Genomic DNA, 22,202 nt, shown 5'->3' with positions numbered 1-22,202 from the left:
AGGAAAGTGTTTTAAATTCAGACTCTAATGACTCATTAATAAAAACCATATGGGAGACAACGGCACGCTAGAGATGGATTCATCTGACAAAATAGGGTAGGACACAGAGAAGATTGTTTAAAGCAGTTATATAAATGAACTTGTCTCCTTTAAAAAAAGAAAACAAGTGCTGTAAATGCTGTGTAAGAGAGCTGCATATAGTGTGAATCACATGAACAAGAGGATCCAAGCTGCGCTCCTCCCAGTTATTGCGCAACATATTAGGACACTAGCTGGCTTTCAAAAGATCCCAGAAAAGGAAATTGCAACATGTGCTGAAGTCTAAAACAGAAGAGGAAGTCAGAGCTAGGGAGGACATGTCTGAGCTTAGATTTAAGTATTTCTTTTTCTTTGTTTTTTTTCTTTTCAAAAAAGATGTCTACAGGATGTTTTACAGGATTTTCATGTGACCCGAGGAGGCTGTTGCCTTTACCAACTGACTAGAGTGACATCAAGCTGGTGAGTTCCTTGTAATGTTAATACTCTGCATAATCAGAATTCCTGGTATCGTTATTACTGTCAAACAAGATCAATGTCCCATGCCAAACAAGCTGGATTTGGTGCCTCTGGTCACCCAGCTCCAGAACTACTTCAGCACGTTTTGTTTTTTTTGTTTTTTTTTTTAAATATATTCAACAGGATTCCAGGTACTTCAGAGACAGATTAAGGGGGTTTATTTCCAGGGGTTGAATAGAGAGGTGGAACAACATAACTTTACAGTAACTATACAAATTCAAATGATTTTTTTCAACCCCAAATTTATGTAACTATCTAAATATTTTCAACAAATCTTTGCTGTTATGACCCCACCTGCAGGAATTCCCATCCTATTGGAATTTTTTGTAAGTAAAAAATTTTTTAAAAAACAAATAATATATATATATACACACTGTATATGCACATGCTTATGATTGACTCATGGGTGACTCAATACTATTTTTTTTGTGGCATTATGGAGCAATAATAATGCCACTCGTGGTCAAAACCAATCAGGGCAGTGAATCAAAGGCACTTCTTATCACTCCAATAATCCATTTAGACAAGATTAACCCCCTCATTCATCACTGACAATCTATTTATTTGATTATTCAACAACAAAATGTCCTACATCACTCCTTAAAGTTTCAGCAAGGTTTGAACAGAATGGCTAAAACACTGAGTACAAGTATCAACTTTCAAAAAGCACATCCAGCTCTACTCAACAACTATCCACACAAGCAAAAGACACATCATTAGGCGACTGCACACTGCATCCTTGTGAAACACACTGATAATGTCTCATGCATTTACTGGCATATTCTTACCTGCCCCAAATTCTAACCACAAAGAAATCCCCTGGTTTGTAAGGTGGAAAAAAAAAGGAAAAAAACACACTTGTGGTCAAAATGTTTTTGCTTAATAACACCCAGCACGAGCTAGGATGTGTGCTCGAACTGCTACTTTGTGGTCGTGAATGTAGTTCACATATTCCACAGGTTTTTAGGGACTGAGTCATAGTTGAGATACTGCCAGTCTCCTGGGGATTCCTCCACCACGTGGGGAAGCCCAGGTGTGGCTTCAAACCTCTTCATAACTGTACTTTGCACTTGCTTGTTGTTGAATTGCCATTAGATCAGTTTAACATTTAAGTGATGGGAACCGAAATAGTGGTGGTAGACGAAATGCTTCCTTTTAGTCATTCACTTCCTTTTGTTCTTCAGAGATTGTAGACCTTTTTAATCACAGTTGGTCATTAAATTTCTAAGTGAAAATTAGCTGATTTATAGATTTTTGATAACAAGGATTTCTTTAAACATTTTACCATAACTACATAACTCAGGGGATATTAAAATCTTTGTAGCTTCTCACAGCATCATCGTCTTGTGGTTGTTGAGATAGAAGATGAAAGGCACACATTTTCAGTCATATCTATATCTACAATTGGGATTATGTTCTGTAAATTAATGAAACTGCAATAGCAACTGTTTGGTCATCTGTTCTGTGACAAAAATTTCTGGTCTAAACATTGTGTTAAAATATTTAAGTTGAGGTTTAGGTGCAATATTGCCATAAAGGTTAAGGTAAGTTATTCTATGGTGAGTTAACGTTTTGTTATTTTGGTTAATGCAAGCCGTTTTCGACAAGGTTATGTTAGGATTGATGAGGGTTAGCGGAAGCTTTTGTTGGGTGTTGAAATTCAAAGGAAGGTGAAGAGAGGGTTGAGAGTTGCAACCCAGACACGCTTTTCCTCCTCTTTGTCTCTGCTGTTTGTGCTTTCATCTCATGGGAGGTGGGACACGGCAGATGAATCATTGGTTGAGCTGTGCGGTCTAGTCTACACTCTGCACGCAAGGGTCAGGGTTGAGGTTTCCCTCTGTCAGCTCTGCTCTGTCGCATAAACTCTTTCATCCTTCCTCCGTCTGTTCGATGCCTGTAAGTTGCTTTCTCTGAGGTGAGTCAATACATTCTGCTGACTTTTGGAACACACTATTAAGAAAAGCGTGTATACACTTTTAGAGAAGTGTGTTGTAATTCTAACCACAAAGGACACATTTCCTTTTACACTTGAATCCAATAACGATCTATTTTTAAAGGTATGTATTGATAGTAATATTGATTTAATTTTCTCCGCCTAAAGAAAACAATAGGTACCTAAAATCAGTCGCATTGCTTTGAGATAAAAAGAAAAAGAGAAAAAGCAAAGATTGTTCTAGAAAAATCAACATTTCAATTATTATTACAGTTGTTCAATGTTGGTTTGTGTTACTCAAGAGCCTCCTGGATACCTGCAAGTTATGTCAAATATTTGGATAAAGCATGTTTTTCTCACTGCATGTGTTTTTCACTGTCAAAGCTGTGCAGGTGTTTTCTCTACAACAGTGTCTGAGCCATGTACCTGGAACACAGCAACAGGGACACAACGTAATTGCCCATAAATAATTAACATAGCACAGAAATTAAACTAAAGGAGGTTAATTAATATATTAGGCTTTGATACATGTGGGTTTTTATTAATCAATAACTTGTCTGTACATCTCGACTTCTCTTACATTACTTGGTCCACTGCAGTTTGATAAAATGGTTTAATTTGCTTTGACAGGGCAGAAGACTTAGCCGTTTATCAAATTATCACACTCTTTGACAACTTTGTATTATTGCAGTATGTCGCAATAACGCAAGCTGTTCTGTGTAGTTTTAAAGCCAGGGTGGAAAAAGTAGTGGTGAATAAAGCTGCTAGCAGTCTCAGAGAGCATCTCACCACTAAACCAAAGAGGGACACGTGCTTATTACTGAGAAATATACTTTCACTTGTGACTGAAAATAGCTCTGTCCTCAATGTCAAACGGGTCATTTTCTCGTGCTCTGCTGTAGGAAAGATAACTCCCACTGTTTTCCCTCTTTATTACTAAGTGAGTCATGAAGTTTGATTACATCCCACAGGCTAGAGGGCTTCAACCTAATCTCCATCAATCCTAATTCAGAGACTGCATTGATCACACAAGCTGCTCTTAAATGATATTTCCAACATAATGTCTGCAATTTCCTTGTTTCCACACTTAAGGGCTGAAATTTGTCAATTATATTAGAATTTTCCCACGTTGTTTCTTCCCTAATCAGTCCAGCAGAAGAGTATTTGCTGCTGTATCTTAAAATTTCCAGTGCCTGCTTATACTCCGTCTTCAATTTCAACTATATTTTCCCAGAGAAGGTTAAAAATAAAGTGGTTTAGCTGCAGAACATGATCATCAGCAAATAATCATGTGGAGTGTTCCTCTAATGGCCACCATGTTTCTATTCGCCAAAGAAAATAGTCCTGACCTGACATTTAACAGTCAACGTGTATTAGCATAACACTAAGCAAGTTGTTGCATGTACTGCAGGTTGTACTGAGGGCTGTATTGAGGACCTGAGTTTCAATTCTCCATCACAACTCGGAAACACATCCTGTTCCCCTTCAAAAGGAAAAGTTTTTTGCTTTGCTTAGCACTTCTCCATCACTCTAGGAACATAAGAACAGGCCTAGTTTCCCAAAAGCATCTTATGGCTAAGATGATCCATGATGACCTTTGTTCCTTTTTAATTCTACAGGCTGAGAGGAGAGGACAGTCTTTGAAGTAATTTCAAGAGATTAGCCCAACTTTGTTTAGTTCAAATCAGTCCCAAAACCAAAGATACTCGAGTTCTAATCCAGATTGGGCCAAAGTAGGTTGAAAGCTTCAAACTAAACATGTTCAGTTTAGACAAATCAATTAGTCGATCAAAAGGAAATTGACGAAAATATTGATTGTTAGTAATTTATCAAGACTAAATGCTTTTGCATTTTCTTCTTTAAGTTTCACGAGGGGGAGGATTTGCTGTTATTCCCTGATTTATATCATTCGGGGATGAAACAATTGGTTAATTAATCAATTAAGTCAATCAAAAAGGAAACAAAAAAACAAAACAAAACAAAACATGAATTAATTAATGATAGTGATTCTTTTTCAAGCAAAAATGCATTCTCTGATTTCAGATTGGTCATCATGAGATACTGAACTAAATATCTTTGGGTTCTGGATGTGTGGCTGGATTAAAAAAAAAGAATCTGAGGAAGCCACTTTGAGCTCTGGAAAATTGCAATATCAATTTTTCTTTATTTTCCAACCTGTTATAGAACAAATGATTAATCAATTACTCAACAATATACACAGGAGCTTAATCAATAATGAAAAGAGCCACACCAGCCATAATATCACTGTAATTTGAATGTCTTTGGGATTTGGACTGATTACTGGAAAAAAACAAGCAGTTTGATGATGTCATCTTCACCTCTGAGAACTTGTGATGGGCATTTTGTAAACAGAACAATAAAGAAATATACTAATTAATCATAACAAATAATGCTGCAGCCCTCAGTCATTCACATAAACACATGGTTTTGCTAAACAAATGGATAAAATCTCTGATGCTGGGGAGGAAATGAGACACAGTGGAACAGATGGAGTCTGGGCCATGTGGGAGTGCTAGCTGTAAAACTTTCCCTCCAGGAGTTTTGCGTTGCTCCACTCAATCGCAGTTTCAGCTATGAGTGTGAGTGAAGAACAGCAGGTGGAAGTAAATCTTGCTGCTGCTGCCTCACGTTTGTTTTGTCAGTGAATCATAAGTGGGGACGGCATGTTCATGATTCACACCAGGACAGCAGCTCAGTTGGACACATATATGCATTAATCAAAACATAATCACTGCCAGAGTTACTTTCCATTGTGGTTTTCTGTTCTGTTTGTTTCCAGTTTAACCTTTAAATTGTGAGGATTTGCTCTTGTAGTATTACTCAGCTTCGTGACTGGACTGTTTTCTTATTGAAACTAGGATATCTCATTGTCTACAATAAACAACAAAAGCAGCAATAAAATATTTTTTATTTGCGTACGTCATCTCAAAAATTGCCAACATAACATTGAATTGGAAATAAAAATATTAACTTAATGTTGTTTATCAAGCTGTTATGTTTTGTAGATGTTCATGTTGTCACAACCTTGGACCTGTGATCACTCTTCAGTCTGTGTTGCAACCACTGCCTCACAAACAGATGGACAAAGTACGCACGACTGAGCAGATTTGTAGGCAAACACACCCAACTACCTCTTCACTTAACGCAAACAGAAATAAGTGGACACTTGTTCCTTTCTGTGAGTTTGCTGTAGTGAAATCAAACATTGCATAAATTTGTGCAGTTAGTGAAGACCCGTTTCCCAACGGTTTGTGTGGTTTATGCCATGCAAGCGTTTTATGCAACCCTGCTTTTGATGCCAGGTTACAACATATGGCTTTGTCAAATTAATATGTTTATCATGATTAATTAAAACGAATATCTTACCAACAGAAAATATCATGCTGGACATGATAAGAAGCCTCTATCTAAAATTTGTAGAGCAGTTATTGCTTCAACAAACATCAATAAACTTTCCACATTTCCCAGCAGCCCCTGCCCCCCCTTCCCCTGTCCATGCTTCCCCTCGCTTCAGAGGACAAACACACTGGCAATATTTCCATCAGCCCCTCACATCTTCCACCGTCTGCTGTTTCCAGATAAGGGTAGCTTCAGCCTCGTTTCCTCTGGACTAACAGTGTCCTCCTCTTGTTTGGCGCCTTAAAGGAATCCTGCTGAGGCTCTCTCCCAAATCTGACATAGTGGCTCAAAATAGCTGTGTCCCATTCCAGAGGTCGGATCCTCCAAAGACTACATTTCTAGACAAAACAGAGCATAACATGCTCACAAGGCTTGTCCAATTTCTACGTGTATCCTCAGCTCTCAGTATCCCACAATCCATTGCGTGTATGCTGTTTTTAAATAGAGCGTACAATTCTTGTGTAGTCGTAAAAATTGGAAATATCAAGTGATTTTTCTGATCACAGGGAGTGACAGATAAAAGGAGGGTAGACTTGCACCTAGTTCTATAAATGTTCTGTGTTCCTATTTCAAATTTCAAAGTGATATCCTCTATGTAACTTCACATAGAAACACCTAACTCTCCTGGGTAATTGAACAATCCTATAAGTTTATATTGAAGTCAGCCGTGGTAATTAATTCAGGTTTGTTTCTGAGAAATCATGTTTTGTCCCTCAGTTCTGGCATAATGTGAATGCCCTAATTCTACCATTTACCAGCCAACTGTCACAGTAGAGAATAAAAGGATTGCCACAGTGATATCTTTCAAGAATTTTAAAATCCTTTCTTGTAGTATTACCACTATGCAGTGTTTTTAAGCCTTCAGACTGAATCTAATACTCAAACCGCCCGTCCTGTGTCATATTTAAGTGTGATCAGGATGTGAAACACAGCACCTTTCACTTTTTAAAACAGTCTAGTTACTTTAAAAGGTCACGTGTGGAGTTATGTTTACATTCGGTGTTACTCACCAAAATACACTGTGTGTACTCTTGGGGTTTACCAAATATGAGGAATGTATTTCCATGCTCATGAAACACTTCAATCTTATCTTTTACTAGCATTGTTTACATCCATGTTTACTAGCAAGCAGGCTTCTCCTTCCCTGCTTTTGTCGACGTATTACTGCATTTCATATTCCATGTGTATAGGTAGATACAAATGCACTATTAGTTGTGGTCTCTGTGACCCTATAGACTGTCTAGACTGTGTAGAGTCAGAAAAGGCTCAGAAAAGCCTCAAAGTTGAAAGCAGACGTGGAAACAAAAAGCCACTGTATCAACACTGGGCAGGAGCAACCTCTTTTCCTCTTTTCTTTTAACAGTTTCCTACCAGGAAGACACATTTTTATTAACTTGTTGTCTGCACTTAAGCGCCGGATAGATTATCAGTAATATGTGGAAGTGAAGTAAAGATAATGCTGTAAAGTGAATTATTAAAGATGACACAAAGTGTCAAAGTGTGGTAAACTTGGTAAACAAAATGGAAAAAACGAAAAGAAAACCAACGGTCTAAACCACTGCTCAACCTACAGTACAGCCAATCACCAACACCTCTAGGCCTCCAGTTACAAGGAAAAACACTCAATAGATATTTATCTCCTCCACTGACAGTCATTTCCATATCACCCCGGCCTCCCATGCTCTCATGTCTCCGTCATTGCCTACTGAACCGACTGCACTCTTCCCACGCTCCTCTCTGCCTGGGCTTGTCCCAGAGTAAAACTATGCTCCCTATGTGTTCCTAAAACTCTGGATCCCTAACAATAACCAGATGCAGCAACTGAAACCTGTGTGTTCTAAAACAAAGTTTAATATTCTTTTAAGGTTCTTAATGAACACTCAAAAAAGTAGAGCACTTATCCTATGGTTCTTAACGCTCCAACATGCAATCTCCATGTTTGTTTTTTCACTTGAATACCACTTAGAACCATGGATTATTACTTTGTGTATTTCTAGATCCATATATGACACAAGGTAAAACTATGAAGTTTTACATAATTTAAGCCCATTAAAAAGTGTGTGACAGCGGTCCACCAGTAATAGCACCAGTAAAAGCATTTGATGATGTGCAGTCTAATAATAGTAATAATGCTCATAATCAGCTATTCTTTTGTGAACTCTTTGTGACAGCAGAGAACATAAACATATCAAAAGCAACAAGTCATTCTCCACGTGGGTTCTGATGATGTGTTGATGATGCAGGATGATCATCACCAGTGTCCAGTCATTCAATCATCTGTCAGTCTCTATGAGTTCATGTTTACTTCTCTTGGTACTAAAATGCAGAAATCTGTATTTGTTTCCCTTGGTCTGGACGAAGTAAAATGAACAACAGATGCGAAAGTTAAACTTTTTCAAACCACAGCGTTTGCTGCTCACACCTTTCAAATCAGCACCTTCACACCACAGCATCTGCAACACCTCACATTCACAGCAGCCAGCTAAACCACCAGTGCAATCTCCATCTACACAGCTTTGTTTCCATGTGTCTCTTCCTGTAGCAAGTGAGAGCTATAGATTGTGGTTTAGATAATTTTCCTTATTTCGTCACTACTGTTTGCTTGCCAAGGCTCGTGTCTGTCTTAGCACTCAGAAAATGCAAAGCTACAAGTGTTTGACTGACATGAGCAGAATACCCTCGTCTTCAATCACTGTCAACCCAAAGCCAGGGGGATGACAAATAATTTTTAATCAACAAATGTCTCTGGGGCTCTTTTCCACCAGATTTGTAATACACTGGCAGAAACCCTGACCATCATAACTGCCAATGAAGCACTTGCAATTTCTGCCAAATGTTTTAAAGAAGCCACAAACAAGAAAATGGTAGTGGAAACGCTGATGTTTAATTCAGCATTGTGAATGCATGCTATGGTAGATGTGGTTAGATTAGATCTGCTATCTGCTGAGGACTTTCCTATCTGAATGTGGCTTGATGTTAAGTTCAAATACAGTACTGAAGCTGCTGTTCCAACAAATTTAGCCATGTATGTTAAACAGTGTGTTATGACTGTCTTGCAAAATTCATCTACATACTGTTGGGCCATAACCTTGGCTTTTTACAACTTCTTAAGGAAGCCAATACAGATATTTGGTTTATCTTACCAAGTTAAGTTTTTATCTTTAAAACATTACTAACATAGAAACAATTCAAGAGTTCAAGTAAGTTGTCCTTGTGCTCATCGCAGATCCAGTTACAAAACTATTACTAGACAGCAAAATGAGCCAAAATGAGCCACAGATGAATCAACTGGTCGTCAAGTTTGAGAAATTAAAACTTTTTGATTATACTTTATACGCATTCTTTTTTGAATCCCTTTGAATTCCCTTTGGAGCTTTAGTCACTGGATTTCAGATCCACAAGGAGGACTCAGAGTTCTATTTAACTGAGTCAGTGCCCACCCAAATGCATTTATGTCTATTTCCAGCTTTAGTCACATACTTTCTTTACAATCCCACCCAGATGACTGGACATCAAATATATTCTGAGCTGATAATACTAGCTAGAACTGGTCATTTATCAAACAACCAATAATGACTCCCCCTTGATTTCCCTGAAAAGCTCACTGTGAAATATAAGTTTTTTCCTGTAGAAGTAAATTAAGGTCCTGCGCCAATGTTTTTTTTATACATTCGTACATTACTTGCTGTGCTCTTTAACAGATAAGTTCTGAGAAATTTTATTCAGTTTTAGGTCATATTTTATTTCTTAAAAGCTTCTTCTGTTTACACATCATAATACCTTTTTCTTCTTTTGTTAAATGAAAAGAAAGATTTCTAGAAAAATATTATATTTCTAAAAGTAACTTACTGAAAATTCTAAAAAGATACTTATCATAACTGTACTCAGGCTTGCACAGGTGTTAACCTAACCTAACTTAAAAAGTAAAACCTATAAACTGTTGTAGCCTCAGTTTTCACACACCTACTTTGGATTACAAGAGTCACAAGCTTCAACAACCACAAATATGTTTTGACATCATTCAACAGACCGACACTGACACGCTCTGATACACTGCTCTCAAAACAGCCTAAATTCTGTGTGACACAGATTCCACAAGAAGTTAGAAATATTCCTTTGAGATTCTGGTCCATGTTAATGTGAATGCATCACATCATTCCTGTAGCTTTATCAGCTGCACATTCATGCTGCCAATCTCCCGTTCTACCAAGGTGTTCTGTTGGATTCAGATCTGGTGAGAGTGGAGGTCACTGTAGTGAGTTTCACTGTAGTCATTGTCAGGTTCATGAAACCAAAAATGATAGTAGAAGATGGTAAATTGTGACCATAAAGGGAAGCACATGGTCAGCAACGATACTCAGATAGGGTGTGGAATTCAAACAATGATTGCTACCTCAGCAGAAATGCAGATTCATCACACCAGCTTACATTTTTCCAGTCTTCAACTGTTCAGTTTTGGTGAGCCTGAGCCCACTGCTCACAACAGATGGACAGAGTGGTTATCTGAGTTATCATAGCCTGTATATATCAGCTCCTACTTAGTTGGGCCATTCTCCTTTGATCTTTCACATCAACAAGGAGTCTCTATCCACAGACCTGCTGCTCATTAGATTTGTTTTGTGTTTGGCTCCATTCTGAGTAAAAAATCTGGACACTGTTGTGCATGAAAATCCCAGACCAGCAGTTTGAGAAACACTGAAACCAGCCCATCTGGCACCAACAATCATGCCTCAGTCAAAGTCACTGAGATCACATTTTCCCATTCTGATGTTTGATGTGAACATGAACCGAAGCTCCTGACCTGTATCTGCATGATGTCATGCATTGTGCTACTGCCACATGATTAGCTGATTGGATAATTGCATGAATAGGCAGGTGTGCAAGTGTTCCTAATAAAGTGCTCACTGTACATTTAATGTTGTGGTAAAATATCAGTGTTAATGTGATTCGTGCTGCTTATCCCACTGGAGCCACATGCAATATAAAAAGTGAATGTAAAGAGGCTGTAGACCAAGAGTAACTGAAACCTGAAATTAACCAACACAAAATATTAGTGGGAAAGGGAACCAATACCACCTACTATTGGTGAGAAATACCAAAATCTAAAAGGACAAGAATCAAGACACAAACACTAGTTCATATTTTCACAAATATCTGAAGACATAACTGCAGACAAGAGCTAATAAAATATTAATAGTGTAATCACAGTGTAGTCTGAATACTTATTACTTATGTTTTGTAAATCGCTAAGGCAACAGAGAATTTTCTCTGGAGCCATGACAATTCCTCGACTGACTTGAACTAGCACAGTAATAGTATAGTGGTATTTGTACAAGTTTGAGAAAAAGAGGAAGAAAATTTCCCACAAAAGGTTAACAGTGTTCATTCACAGATTTACAGGCAAGACTGAGCAGGAATGTTCACCCCCCCCCCACTGTTCAGGCTGGGCCTCCGTCCAGTTCCAAAGCATTACGCAGCTTTTTGTCAGTGGTTTCTAAACAAATGACTCCTGAAATACCAGAATGTTTGTCATCTGTGTTTGAGGATGATAGATAGAGCGAGGGAGGCAGAGAGGGGAAAGGAGAGGCAGAGAGAGGAAGGGAGACGGAGTTTCAGAAATATAAGGTAGTGTGAAATTTGGCTTAAAGAGGAAAGAAAACTGTTTTTGCTGATTATAGCTGTGTTTCAAAGCCTTTTGTGACCTGTCAGTGTCCTCGGTCACAAGTGTTCCAGTAAGTTGTAAGCTTCTGTTCTGCTTCAGGCTGTAGTTGCAGCCTTTTTTCCTGTAGCATTGTCAGTCTGACTTGTAATACATGTTCATTTCTTACTGTTGTTTATGTGTGTGTTTTTCAGCCATGGGCCTGATTTCAACATTAGGAAGTCTTCTGATTTTCATCGGGTTATACTGGATCTGTACAGGATTTGAACAAGGTGAGCGGAGTCACACTTTTCTCCGAACTACACAGAAGCACATAAACACTACTGTAACTGCCAAGTCTAACTCTAACATCTGCCTCCAGTGTGTACAGAAGCATTTTATCGCCACCCTGTGACCACTGCTGTAACTGCAGCAACTTGTGTGTAACTGTTATGACACGTGGGCTCTTCTGAAGTCTAACACTGATTTCTGACTGGAAAAAAGCAGACTGCCAGGCTGCTGTTGTAATCGAAGTGCATATGACGATGATGATGTTTAGTGCTATAGTAGCTGAGCTGCGATTAGAACCTGACCAGACAACAAAGTTTAACTCTACATGATGCTGCAAAATGGCACATTACCATTTAAGTTTTATTTGTATATTTATATATTTTGTGAGGACTAACTTGTTCTAGCTGCTGGACAAGAAGAGATTAAATTAACCTGAGTAATTCTACTTTAACAACAGTGTCACTGAGAAAAGGAATTAACCCTTCAGCAGCTCAGTGACCATTAATAGATGTAGTAATACCGGGCAGCTCCAGATGTGAATGTGAAGCAGACAGCAGACGTACTCAGTACCAATGTTCATAAATATATAAAATTATACGTTGCTGTTTTTATGAGACACAATAAGGGGAAACCTGTTCAAACTTGAAGACTTAATTACAGCATCACAACTAAAAAAGTATACACCATTTATACATGATACTGTGTATGATGGTGAACCAATTCAATTCTTATTTGAGCTTCAGTTCTCTAATAGTCTAGGTGCATAATGGGAACAACACAAAATGTTCCGTAGTTTCAGTTACAGCTGCCAGGGAATGGCAAGAATCCATGTAAGTGACGATGGAGCATCATGGAAAAATACTGGAAGTCAGGCACCATGTCCAGTCTGTGCAGCTCTAAATCCGTGAGGTACTAGTGGAATGTCAAAAACAAAATCCAGCAAAAAGGAATGGTCTAATGCAGACTTTCTCTCTTTCTCATGGCTGATCTTTTTTACCTAATCTGTGAAAGTAAAAATGTAAGGGCAAATATAAATACCAAGCGTAAGTAAAGACCATAACCCTAACCTGTTCTTCTTAAAATCACTTAAAAGTTAGGTAAAGCACATCAAGTTTTTTTTTTTTTTTTTGGTCATGAAATCTACTAATAAAATTGCCTAGCTTTGGCTGCCAAATAATATTTCTTGCTGGAAAAATCTTAAATTTGACATTAGTTTGCTCAAAGCTCTATTGAATGGCTGAATAAATAAATCTATTCTCTTTCTTTCTTTGTTGCAGAGAACTGTACCAACTACAAGACCCAGTTTGAGAGGGTTTTCTCGGTTCCTGGAGACATGGCTATGCTGAACAGCACCTTAGTATCTCCAGACGTCTTTGACATCACAACTGTCCCATACAGCATCACCTGGTATGACTCAAGGACAAGTCATGAAATGAGCAACCAGACCGGTCGAACCCTTGTGCATGGAGCGACTCTGTGGTTTCTTAATGCAACACCAGAAGACAGTGGGGAATATGTGACCATACTGAGGTACGGTAGCATCAGCAAAGATACAAATATCAATTGAAACTTGAAAGAAGCAATAGAAAATGTATCCTGTTGTACACCTGGTGGTGTTTGTGTGTCTGTCTACACTATATGAATTTCTGTGAATATTCAATGAATTAAACAAGACTAGGTCAAAACCTAGTATGTGGCTGGACCTGATCCAGATTTTTAAACTGCAATGTCAAACTCACCAAACGCATAAATGAAAGAAAGACTGAGTTGTGATTTCAGATGTATTTACTGATGATTACTCAGAGAGAAAGTTAGGAGAGACAGACTATCTTTCTTTTTTTTCCCAGGCTTTGTCTTTATTTTAGTCATAGTGAGAGAGAGACGGAAAAACTGGAGAGCGAAAAAAGAGAGAGCAAGACTAAGCAGCTCTGTCTGGAGCTCTGCACTCTGATGACCAAAGGTGGAAATACCATCACTCAGGCCCCACTGTTGCTGTCTAGCCAAAAATTTGTCTGGAAGCTCAAGATACCATTTGAAGTAGTTTGCCTCATGGTCCAGCAGAGGGCGTGATCAGCTTGACCTATTGCATTCCCTATTGACCAATCAGTGGGCTAAACCAATGAGTAAAAATGGAGGACACTATCAAGCAAAGTTGTGCTGATCGGATAATCCTGACACCAGGTCAAATTCTATTTACCATCATAAAAAGCAGCAGGATAATAAACCAAATTAAATGACGTGTTCTGTCTGTCTGTCAATACCCACTCTTAAATCACAGCACGGCTCCTATGCACAACAAGCAGCTTCATTACAATTAGCTGATCGTGTGTGTGTGTGTGTGTGTGTGTTTGTGTGTGTGTGTTGCAAGCATTGTTATATGCACTTATATACGTTAAACTGTGGCAGGGCAAATTAAATTTAATATTAATTCAATACTACAAATAATAAATTGCTAGATTAGTGGGAAAACAAGTCAAATATTGTCTTGACATTTGCAAAGGCATGAGGAATTGCGATCATTTTAATGATCGTCAATCAGGCGTTTATTAATTGAAAAGTTTGATAGGGGGTTGATAGGCCGCTCATTGCTTATTTGCAGTAAAATAAAAGTTGAAGAAGCTAATTTTCTTCTAAATTTTCCAACAGAACTCCTTTTCACTGCTACATGCAGGCCACCAGTCTTGTAGTGGAACCACCAATTGCTGGAGAGTGTGGAAGGCCAAGGAAAGTTGATCAATCACTTACACTTGGAGTCGCTGACACCCTGTCCTGCCCTCTGAAGGACTATATCAATAAACTGGACAGCTACAACATCAGTTCTTCCCTCACGTGGTACAGAGTGAGTTATGGGAAAGTCTTGTTGAATGCCATGATAACCCATCAAGTTCAGTCCAGTTGTTGTTACTCGGCCAGATCTATACAGACAATTTAACATAATCATGGGGCATGTCAGTTTGGCAAATTAAAAATCTATATTTTACAATGAATAAGTAATCTAACATAGATTCAAGTTACCTTAATATAATTTGGTTTTTTTTCTTTTAGTACCTACTGCCACTATTTCAACTATTTCCTTTGGTTACAAATTTGCTGGCTGTCTATGTTGCTAAAGAAGTCTTTTTCTTTTTACATATTGTCTTTATTAAAAGCCTGACCTTTGTTTTTCTCTTCCTCATCTAGGGTTGTGAGCCCATAGTGGAGGGGAAAGATGAGTATAGCTACAGGGATAGGACCAAAATATCAATTAAAAAGGTGGAAGCTCAACACAACAGCACCCACACCTGTACTCTGACCTTCACCCTCGGTGGCATCACGGGATCCGTGTCAGAGACAATTAAAGCAGAGGTCACAGGTCAGAATGGAGATAAGTGCTTGAGTGTGCAAGAGAAAGACTTTAGGCTTTAGGTTTGTCCAAAACATTGCAGAATGTGAGAATTACTTCCATCACCCTGAATTGATCACAAGCAACAGGGAGGAGCTGTAAAAAAAAAAAAAAAAAAATTAAAAAAGCTAATAACTCTTTGATGTAATTCCATATGCTGTATATTTCCATGATTAGACAACCTCCACCTCTGTTACTGTACTGTAGTTAATGTTGGCTCTCTTTTCAGATGTGTACTCTATGGTTCCACAAGTGCATGAACCAGCCAATGAAATAATCAAGGCACAGATGGGTGAGTCTGTAACATATTCTGAGAAATGTGGCGTTTTACAGTTTAAATGTTTATTGTTGTTTAACTTTTAAGTTTAGCTTTATAGATTAAGAGAAATGGTTGTTTTATTGTATGTGTATGTGTTTAGGGTCCAATTTCACCAAACGGTGCCGTGTGTTTGTGCCGGGTATCGGGATGCACTTTATTGATGTCATTTGGTCATCCAGAGATTACATTTTCAGTACCGACCCCTCTGACCGAGTCTACACATCAGAACAACGGTCAGTACTTATACTTGTCCTTCTATTTGCTTTGTTTATCTGCTGCTATTGGGCGACAACAATTGAATAATAAGTAAAGTTCATGGTGACACTTCTGCTCTTACCAAGCACAGTGCCATCACACTTATTTAATTACTTCTCTTTTTTCTTATCAATCTGTTCTCACCAGTTCGTCGATACAGCGTAGTCCTAAACCAGGTTTGTGGTTGGAGCGTCTGTTGACGGTTTCTGAGCTGAGGGAGGAGGATTTTCAAATCAACTACACTTGTATAGTGTTCAGTTCCCGCGGCATGCCTATGGGGTATTTTACTCTGCTACCAGCAGGTAAGAAATAGTGATAGTGATTATCAATCACTCAGTTTCTATCACAGAAAACAATCAAAAATTTTAAAAACACCCCGATTTTTCCAGTTTTAGACATTTCAGCAATTCAAGTCCAGTGAATTAAATGGTACAAAAGGTCAGCAGTAAAAGAGGTAACGTAAAAAAAAGTTTAGGTCACCAAAAACTAAAAAATGAAGTCAGTGTCATAGACAGGGATTCTCACAGGGATGAAGACTGGTTAATTTGCAGTTTTCCTGAAGCGGCAGAAGTAAATGAAGCCTCGAAGGTTTAAATTTCTACAGGTTGACAAACCATCTGTCTGTACAAAGGCAGTGGTGGAGCAAACTGTGTTACTACACCCTCATTATAAGGACATTACTGTACTGCAAGAAGTAATACTTTATGTTGCTATCAGAATGGTGAGAAAAAGGCAAGTAACAAAGGAAGACAGACTGGTTGGTCAGGGGTTCCTCCCACAGCACGATAAATAGCCAAACCATTAGAAAAACAGAACTAGACAGTGGCTTCACATGATGAAGACCAGCACCCTAGAAATGGGTACTGAGCCCCGGCTTTGAACAGGCCCTGTGGCTACATTATTCAAGACCGCAGTATCAATAAACTCCGACCTTAACGGTTCTGCTAACGATACTGGAACAGTCGCAGTTTTTTGGGGGTTTTTCTTCCCTGCTACATAAACGTTATCTTGCATGTTTACTTCACAACTCTGCCTGCCTGCGTTTTATGTGAGTGGAGGGCAGGGCTGTTGTTCAAGACAGTGTAGCGCACACACCAACTCAAAAAGCAACAAAAGCTAATTAGCCTACCTTTAGATAGTTAACGATGGCGGAGAGAACAGTCCAAAGTGTGGTTCTACTTTACTACAGTTGATGCAGACACAGCCCGTTGACACAAGTGTGACAAATGTTTTGTTTGTTCAAGTTTTTTTTCTTCCCCAAAAAGTATCGATAAGAGTAACATTAAGTACCGGATCGAGGAGCAGTATCAGTAAGAGTAGTACTACCATTAAAATCTTAACAATACCCATCCCTACCAGCAGTCTCCAGACTTAAACCCCATGGAGCTGCTTTGGGATGAACTGGTCAGAAGGTGAAAACAAAGCAGCCTGCAAGTGCAACACATAGTGGGAACTTCTGTAACAGTGTTGAAATGAACTTGATGAAAGAACAGCAAAAGTGTGTTCGGCTGCTGGATGTGTCAAAGATTTAGATTAAATTTAGTTCAACAAAAAGGTTCCATGATTCTTTGTTTTTAAAAATCTCCATTTATTTGTTTTTTCTATGGTATAATTTCAGAAACACAGACGCACTGAATTATGCCACAGTTTAACGTATATAAGTGCATATAACCATGCTGGATACAATGAGCTGTTCTAAATCTTTCGACCAGTAGTGTATGCACATTTGAGAGGGTGGAACCAGTGGATTTTGACACTTAACAAATTACTTAAATGAATGCCCAGTTATGAAAATTGTTGCTATCAATTTTTTGTCTATTAATCAATTAATCAGTCCTAGTAATGATAATACTCCACTGTATATACAATGACATTTAGGGAATAAATACTTGCAAAATGAAACAAGTCAGTGAAGATAAGACTAAGCTTATTTCCTTGTACGGTGATGACCAGCAGAGGGTGTAGGTTGACACTTTTCCTCTCCATGCAATATAGACACTTAAAGTAGAAACAAACTCATGGTGGGGACAAAGTGCCTCGATCAAACTTGCAGGTCATTTGATGCCCACTGTATGGCATGACATGGCTTTTTAAGATATTTCAAGCTTTAGTGTAGCGCCACTTGTGATAATACAAGGAGGAATGTCATTGTTTGCGAAAAATATAAACTTTTATTCACTTTTTGACAGCTGTTTCTTTTGTAATGATTGTGTATGAGCAAGTGATTTGGCTTCTGACAGTTTGTCAGACTGATAGAAAAGCAACAGTGATATTCCCGCCCCAGAATATTGGTCCATTTACCATTATAAATAGCAAAGACAAACTGAAAAACACAAAAAAGGAGAAATGCAAACGAAAAGACAAGCAATGCAAGCTATGATTTTAGACGAAATCCCATTTCTTTGCATTTCACATTGTAGCTTTTGGTCATATTTCTGAATGACAACAATATTGGGCTGCAATTTATGTTGGCTTTTTTGCAATTCTATATTTCTTTAGGTTTTTATTAGCAGACAAAAGTAACACCATACCACTGCCACATACATGATTACATAGGAAACAGCTGTCAGAAAGTGAATAAAACTTTACATTTTCAAATTCCTTCTTGTATCATCACAGCTGGAGCCATTAGCTACAATAAAACGCAAAATGTCAGTTGATTATTTTCATGCCATGGATGTGTCATAGGAGACAGCCCAGCCAGAGAAGAGCACAAAAGCCTGATTAACTTTTTTGACACTTGGACTTAGAATTAATGAAGTGTCATCTTATTATAATCCATGGTGGAGAAACTACCTAAAATTGCTTGTCTGATATGTATGGTGTTCATCTCCACAGATCCAAACATCATAGTTCCCATTGGATCCATGTTCGGTGGTGTGACGGTTCTCTTTATCATCTGTGTCATCATCTACTACCTTTTCAAGGTTGACATTGTGCTGTGGTTCAGGAGAGTATTTCCAGTCCTCTATACAAATACAGGTAATATCCCACAAAGTGGGTATGTTATTAGTCACATGCTCTTAATTATATGCAGTATGCAATGTAATGATAATGTCAGCTCACAAAATTACTCTAACACTACACGCGCAACACTCCAAAATGGAAAAACCCAGTGATGCTTTGACCACACACACACACACACACACACACACACACACACACACACACACACACACACACAGTACAGTAACACAGTACCCACACATGCATCGCAACTTACAACACAATCTTACGATCTACCGCATGTGTCAACGGTGAGAGAAAACAAAGGAAACAAATAAACCACAGGCCTGCACCATTTATCATTAAATGTCACTTGGTGATTATGTAACAGAAGAACCTTTTAACATTCAGCACTGTATGGTGTGGCTATCTCATAGTGAATTTAACAGTCCTAACTGAGCAGGGAACACACAGAAAAGACTCAGCACAGCGATCTGCACTGTTGGTTTGTTTCTTGACTATGCATTATCTGACGGAGCAGAGTGCAGATTATTTTGTTCGGCTTGTTCAACCCGCAGATGTCAGGCTGATGTCTTGTCAGGAAACACAAATAGAGCAGACCAATGAGTGAGCACATTTTCTACTTAGTTGAAGCATCTTGTACCGACAGTCCATAGCTGTGTGGGTATAACCTGTATTTTTATCACTAATAATGCTTAACTATCTTACACATGAAGTTACATTTTAGTCTTGTTACATTTTGTATGATATAAAAAAAAAAAAAACAATGATTAAAATCATTACTCCCAAGCTTTAATCTGTACTTGCAATGTGCTTATAAGAATATAGCAGTGTGTGAAGACTTGAGACTCAACTTGTCTTAAGTAACTTCAGACTTCTGTAGAATGACTAGAGACTAGAGCTGAACAATTAATCGATATATTATCAAAAATACAACATACCATAAATGAAGCATTGTGGCACTACAGAGATGCTCCAGCCTGCAAGTTATATTCTCCAGACATAAAGGAACATGCTTTTTTGGTACATGACCCCACGAAAATCACTAGAGGCCTGTCCACATCCACATACCCTTAATAAGCTCTTTTTCTTGTTTTCTTGTGTCAGATTTGGATGGGAAGCTCTATGATGCCTACGTGGCATACCCACCGCCCGGTGCCATCGGATTCACAGAGAAAGTGGAAACGTTTGCACTTCACACTCTGCCTCAAGTGTTGGAAAAGGCCTGTGACTACAAACTTTTCATAGCAGGCCGTGACTGCCAGCCAGGACAAGGTAAGTCACCAACATGGCAGAAACAGCATTGTAGTATTATTTGCTTCATATTCAGCACCCAGACCCACAGTTAGGAGCCACTGCTTTAAATTACATTATTGGACTTAGCACACTACCAGGGCTCATCACTTATCAACATCATTTCTAACTCCACCTTGTCTCTTTTCTCGTTTCCTCCCTGCAGCCATAGTGGACTCAGTGGAAGAGAACATACAAGCCAGTCGCCGCCTCCTTCTGCTCTACACCGCCTCAACTTTCGCCAGCAAAAGACACACAAGCAGCACTAGTAGCAATAATAACAACAACCTCTCCAAAAACATTAATAGCAAGGATAACAGCGAAAGCAAGACCGGTGACAACAGTAGCAGCAAAAGTTTTGATGGTAGCGATGAAGTCTATCCAGACACGAGGCAGCAGTTGGAGTGTGTGGCAGCAATGCACAGAGTGCTGCTGGAGGGATCGCTCAAGGTGAGTAAAAAGACATGTTAATGCATATTCTTGACATCAGATTTAAATTTTACCTCTACGAATTACTGGCTCTAGTCTAACTGTAATCGTAGGCTGCATACAATCCAGTCACACTTGATTTACTGGATTTATTTACCCAGGGCTGTGTCTGCTGGGCATGCAAATATGAACTAGGGATGTCCCGATCCAAGTTTTTTATGGTCCAGATCCTGATCAGTGTCCTTTCAATATTGGGTATCTGTCGACACCAAGACCAATCTGATACTTATATTTACCTAAATGCTGATTAAATATGTACCTGACACATTGAAAAAACTTGCTGTAGCCTAGTAAATCTGACACCTTATTTTTCATGAGCTTCTTGATCCAAATAAGGTCCCGGTTCAAAAACATTATGTTTATAAGCTCAATTTATTGATATGAATGAAAGATTAACTGGGAGAGTGTCACACCTGAAACTAATCAGCTAGAGGGAGGATCACTTTGTTGGAGTTGTGGGAACTACAAAAACAAAAAACATTGCTCTGCTAATTAGAAAGAAGGATGGAAGATAACGGATCTGCTAGCACCTGAGCTCAGGACATCTCTAATATGAACTGTGTGCAAAGAGCTAACAACTTCAGCCAGAGATAACATGTCACAGCTGTGTATCTGTCAGCTTGACGTGGAGTTCTTCTGCTTCAAAGTTGCCACAAAAATTGGATAAAAAATTATTGCAGGTTTATGGATTCACTTCAGAGCCCATAGTTAATTTCCATTCAGGATGATTCAGTGATGGTTTAATTGATTTAGTTCAAATTTCAGTTGATTTGAGTTCATGGCCGAATGCTCAAAAAGGCATCCAGGTTCTAATTTGACAACTGTTTTACAGGTGGTGCTGGTCGAGTTGGAAGAGATTACCCCGGCTCAGCTCGCTCTCTTCCCAGAGTCAGTGCGTCACCTGAGGAAGAAGCAGGGAGCCGTGCGTTGGTGGAAGAACCTGAGGACGAGGCAAAGGCGGAGGACATGTATGAGGAGGAGAGAGGACGAGGAGACAGGAGAACAGGACACACAGTTGTCACCATCCCTCTCTCCTTCTTCAAAGTTTTGGAAGGAGATGAGGTATTATATGCCGGTGAGGGGCAAGAGGGCGGTCTACCCTGAGAAAACTGCCCTGTTGAACATGAAGGGGTTATGATGTGTCAGCTGATGAACCAGAGAGTAGCTGGGTTCCAATGCACGTGTATGATAGTGAATACCCCTCACACACAGACAATTCAGAAATACTGTGTTGTCACCAGAAGCTGTGAGGTGCACGGTCTGAGTCAAAGTCCATAACTGCACCATGTAAGGCATGTGCTGAAGGCAGAGTGACTGATCAAGAAAAGGTGGACAATGCTTTGCTCAAAAACTCGAAGACAGCAGGTCACAGCTGTGTGCTGATAATCACAGTGTCTGGGCTGTCTTCAGTTTGCCTGCACCACTATGGTAACTGTTGACTTTCCCTGGCAGATGGAGACTGAAGAAGAAAGTGTAAAATGTAAATATGTAAAATTAAAAGTGTAAATATGGAAAAATAAATAAAGTTTAGTATCATAATAAGTTAAGAAGTAAACTGAGTTATATTGAACACACTGCCATTTATTTACTGTTACTGAACTACAGATAAGGAACTGTAAGGAGCAACATCCGATGGAGAGGAATGTTTATAAAAATCTTT

General features: G+C 38.8%; 1 protein-coding gene across 4 annotated transcripts; it reads left to right on the top strand.

Moving 5' to 3' along the window:
• Window positions 1-291: 291 nt before the first annotated feature.
• Window positions 292-22,084, top strand: LOC111650536 (interleukin-1 receptor type 1-like). 4 transcript variants are annotated; one of them, XM_023400427.2, is made up of 12 exons: window positions 292-498; window positions 11,762-11,839; window positions 13,115-13,367; window positions 14,484-14,676; window positions 15,018-15,189; window positions 15,449-15,511; window positions 15,639-15,771; window positions 15,941-16,095; window positions 18,632-18,775; window positions 19,868-20,035; window positions 20,220-20,503; window positions 21,375-22,084. In XM_023400427.2, exons 2-12 carry the CDS (start codon window positions 11,764-11,766, stop codon window positions 21,678-21,680), a joined length of 1,947 nt encoding a protein of 648 aa, XP_023256195.1. In that variant the 5' UTR covers window positions 292-498; window positions 11,762-11,763; the 3' UTR covers window positions 21,681-22,084. The 4 variants fall into 4 exon arrangements, with proteins under 4 accessions (XP_023256195.1, XP_023256197.1, XP_023256198.1 ...); XM_023400429.2 differs by lacking the exon at window positions 292-498 and adding an exon at window positions 2,318-2,470; XM_023400430.2 differs by lacking the exon at window positions 292-498 and adding an exon at window positions 11,442-11,533.
• Window positions 22,085-22,202: the final 118 nt, after the last annotated feature.

This window comes from Seriola lalandi, unplaced genomic scaffold, assembly GCF_002814215.2.
Source record: "Seriola lalandi dorsalis isolate HSWRI2012SDOR001 ecotype SW California unplaced genomic scaffold, Sedor1 jcf7180002052459, whole genome shotgun sequence".
Taxonomy (NCBI): domain Eukaryota; kingdom Metazoa; phylum Chordata; class Actinopteri; order Carangiformes; family Carangidae; genus Seriola; species Seriola lalandi.
Note: the sequence above shows the minus strand (reverse complement) of the source record. Positions and strands in the feature narration are given on the sequence as shown.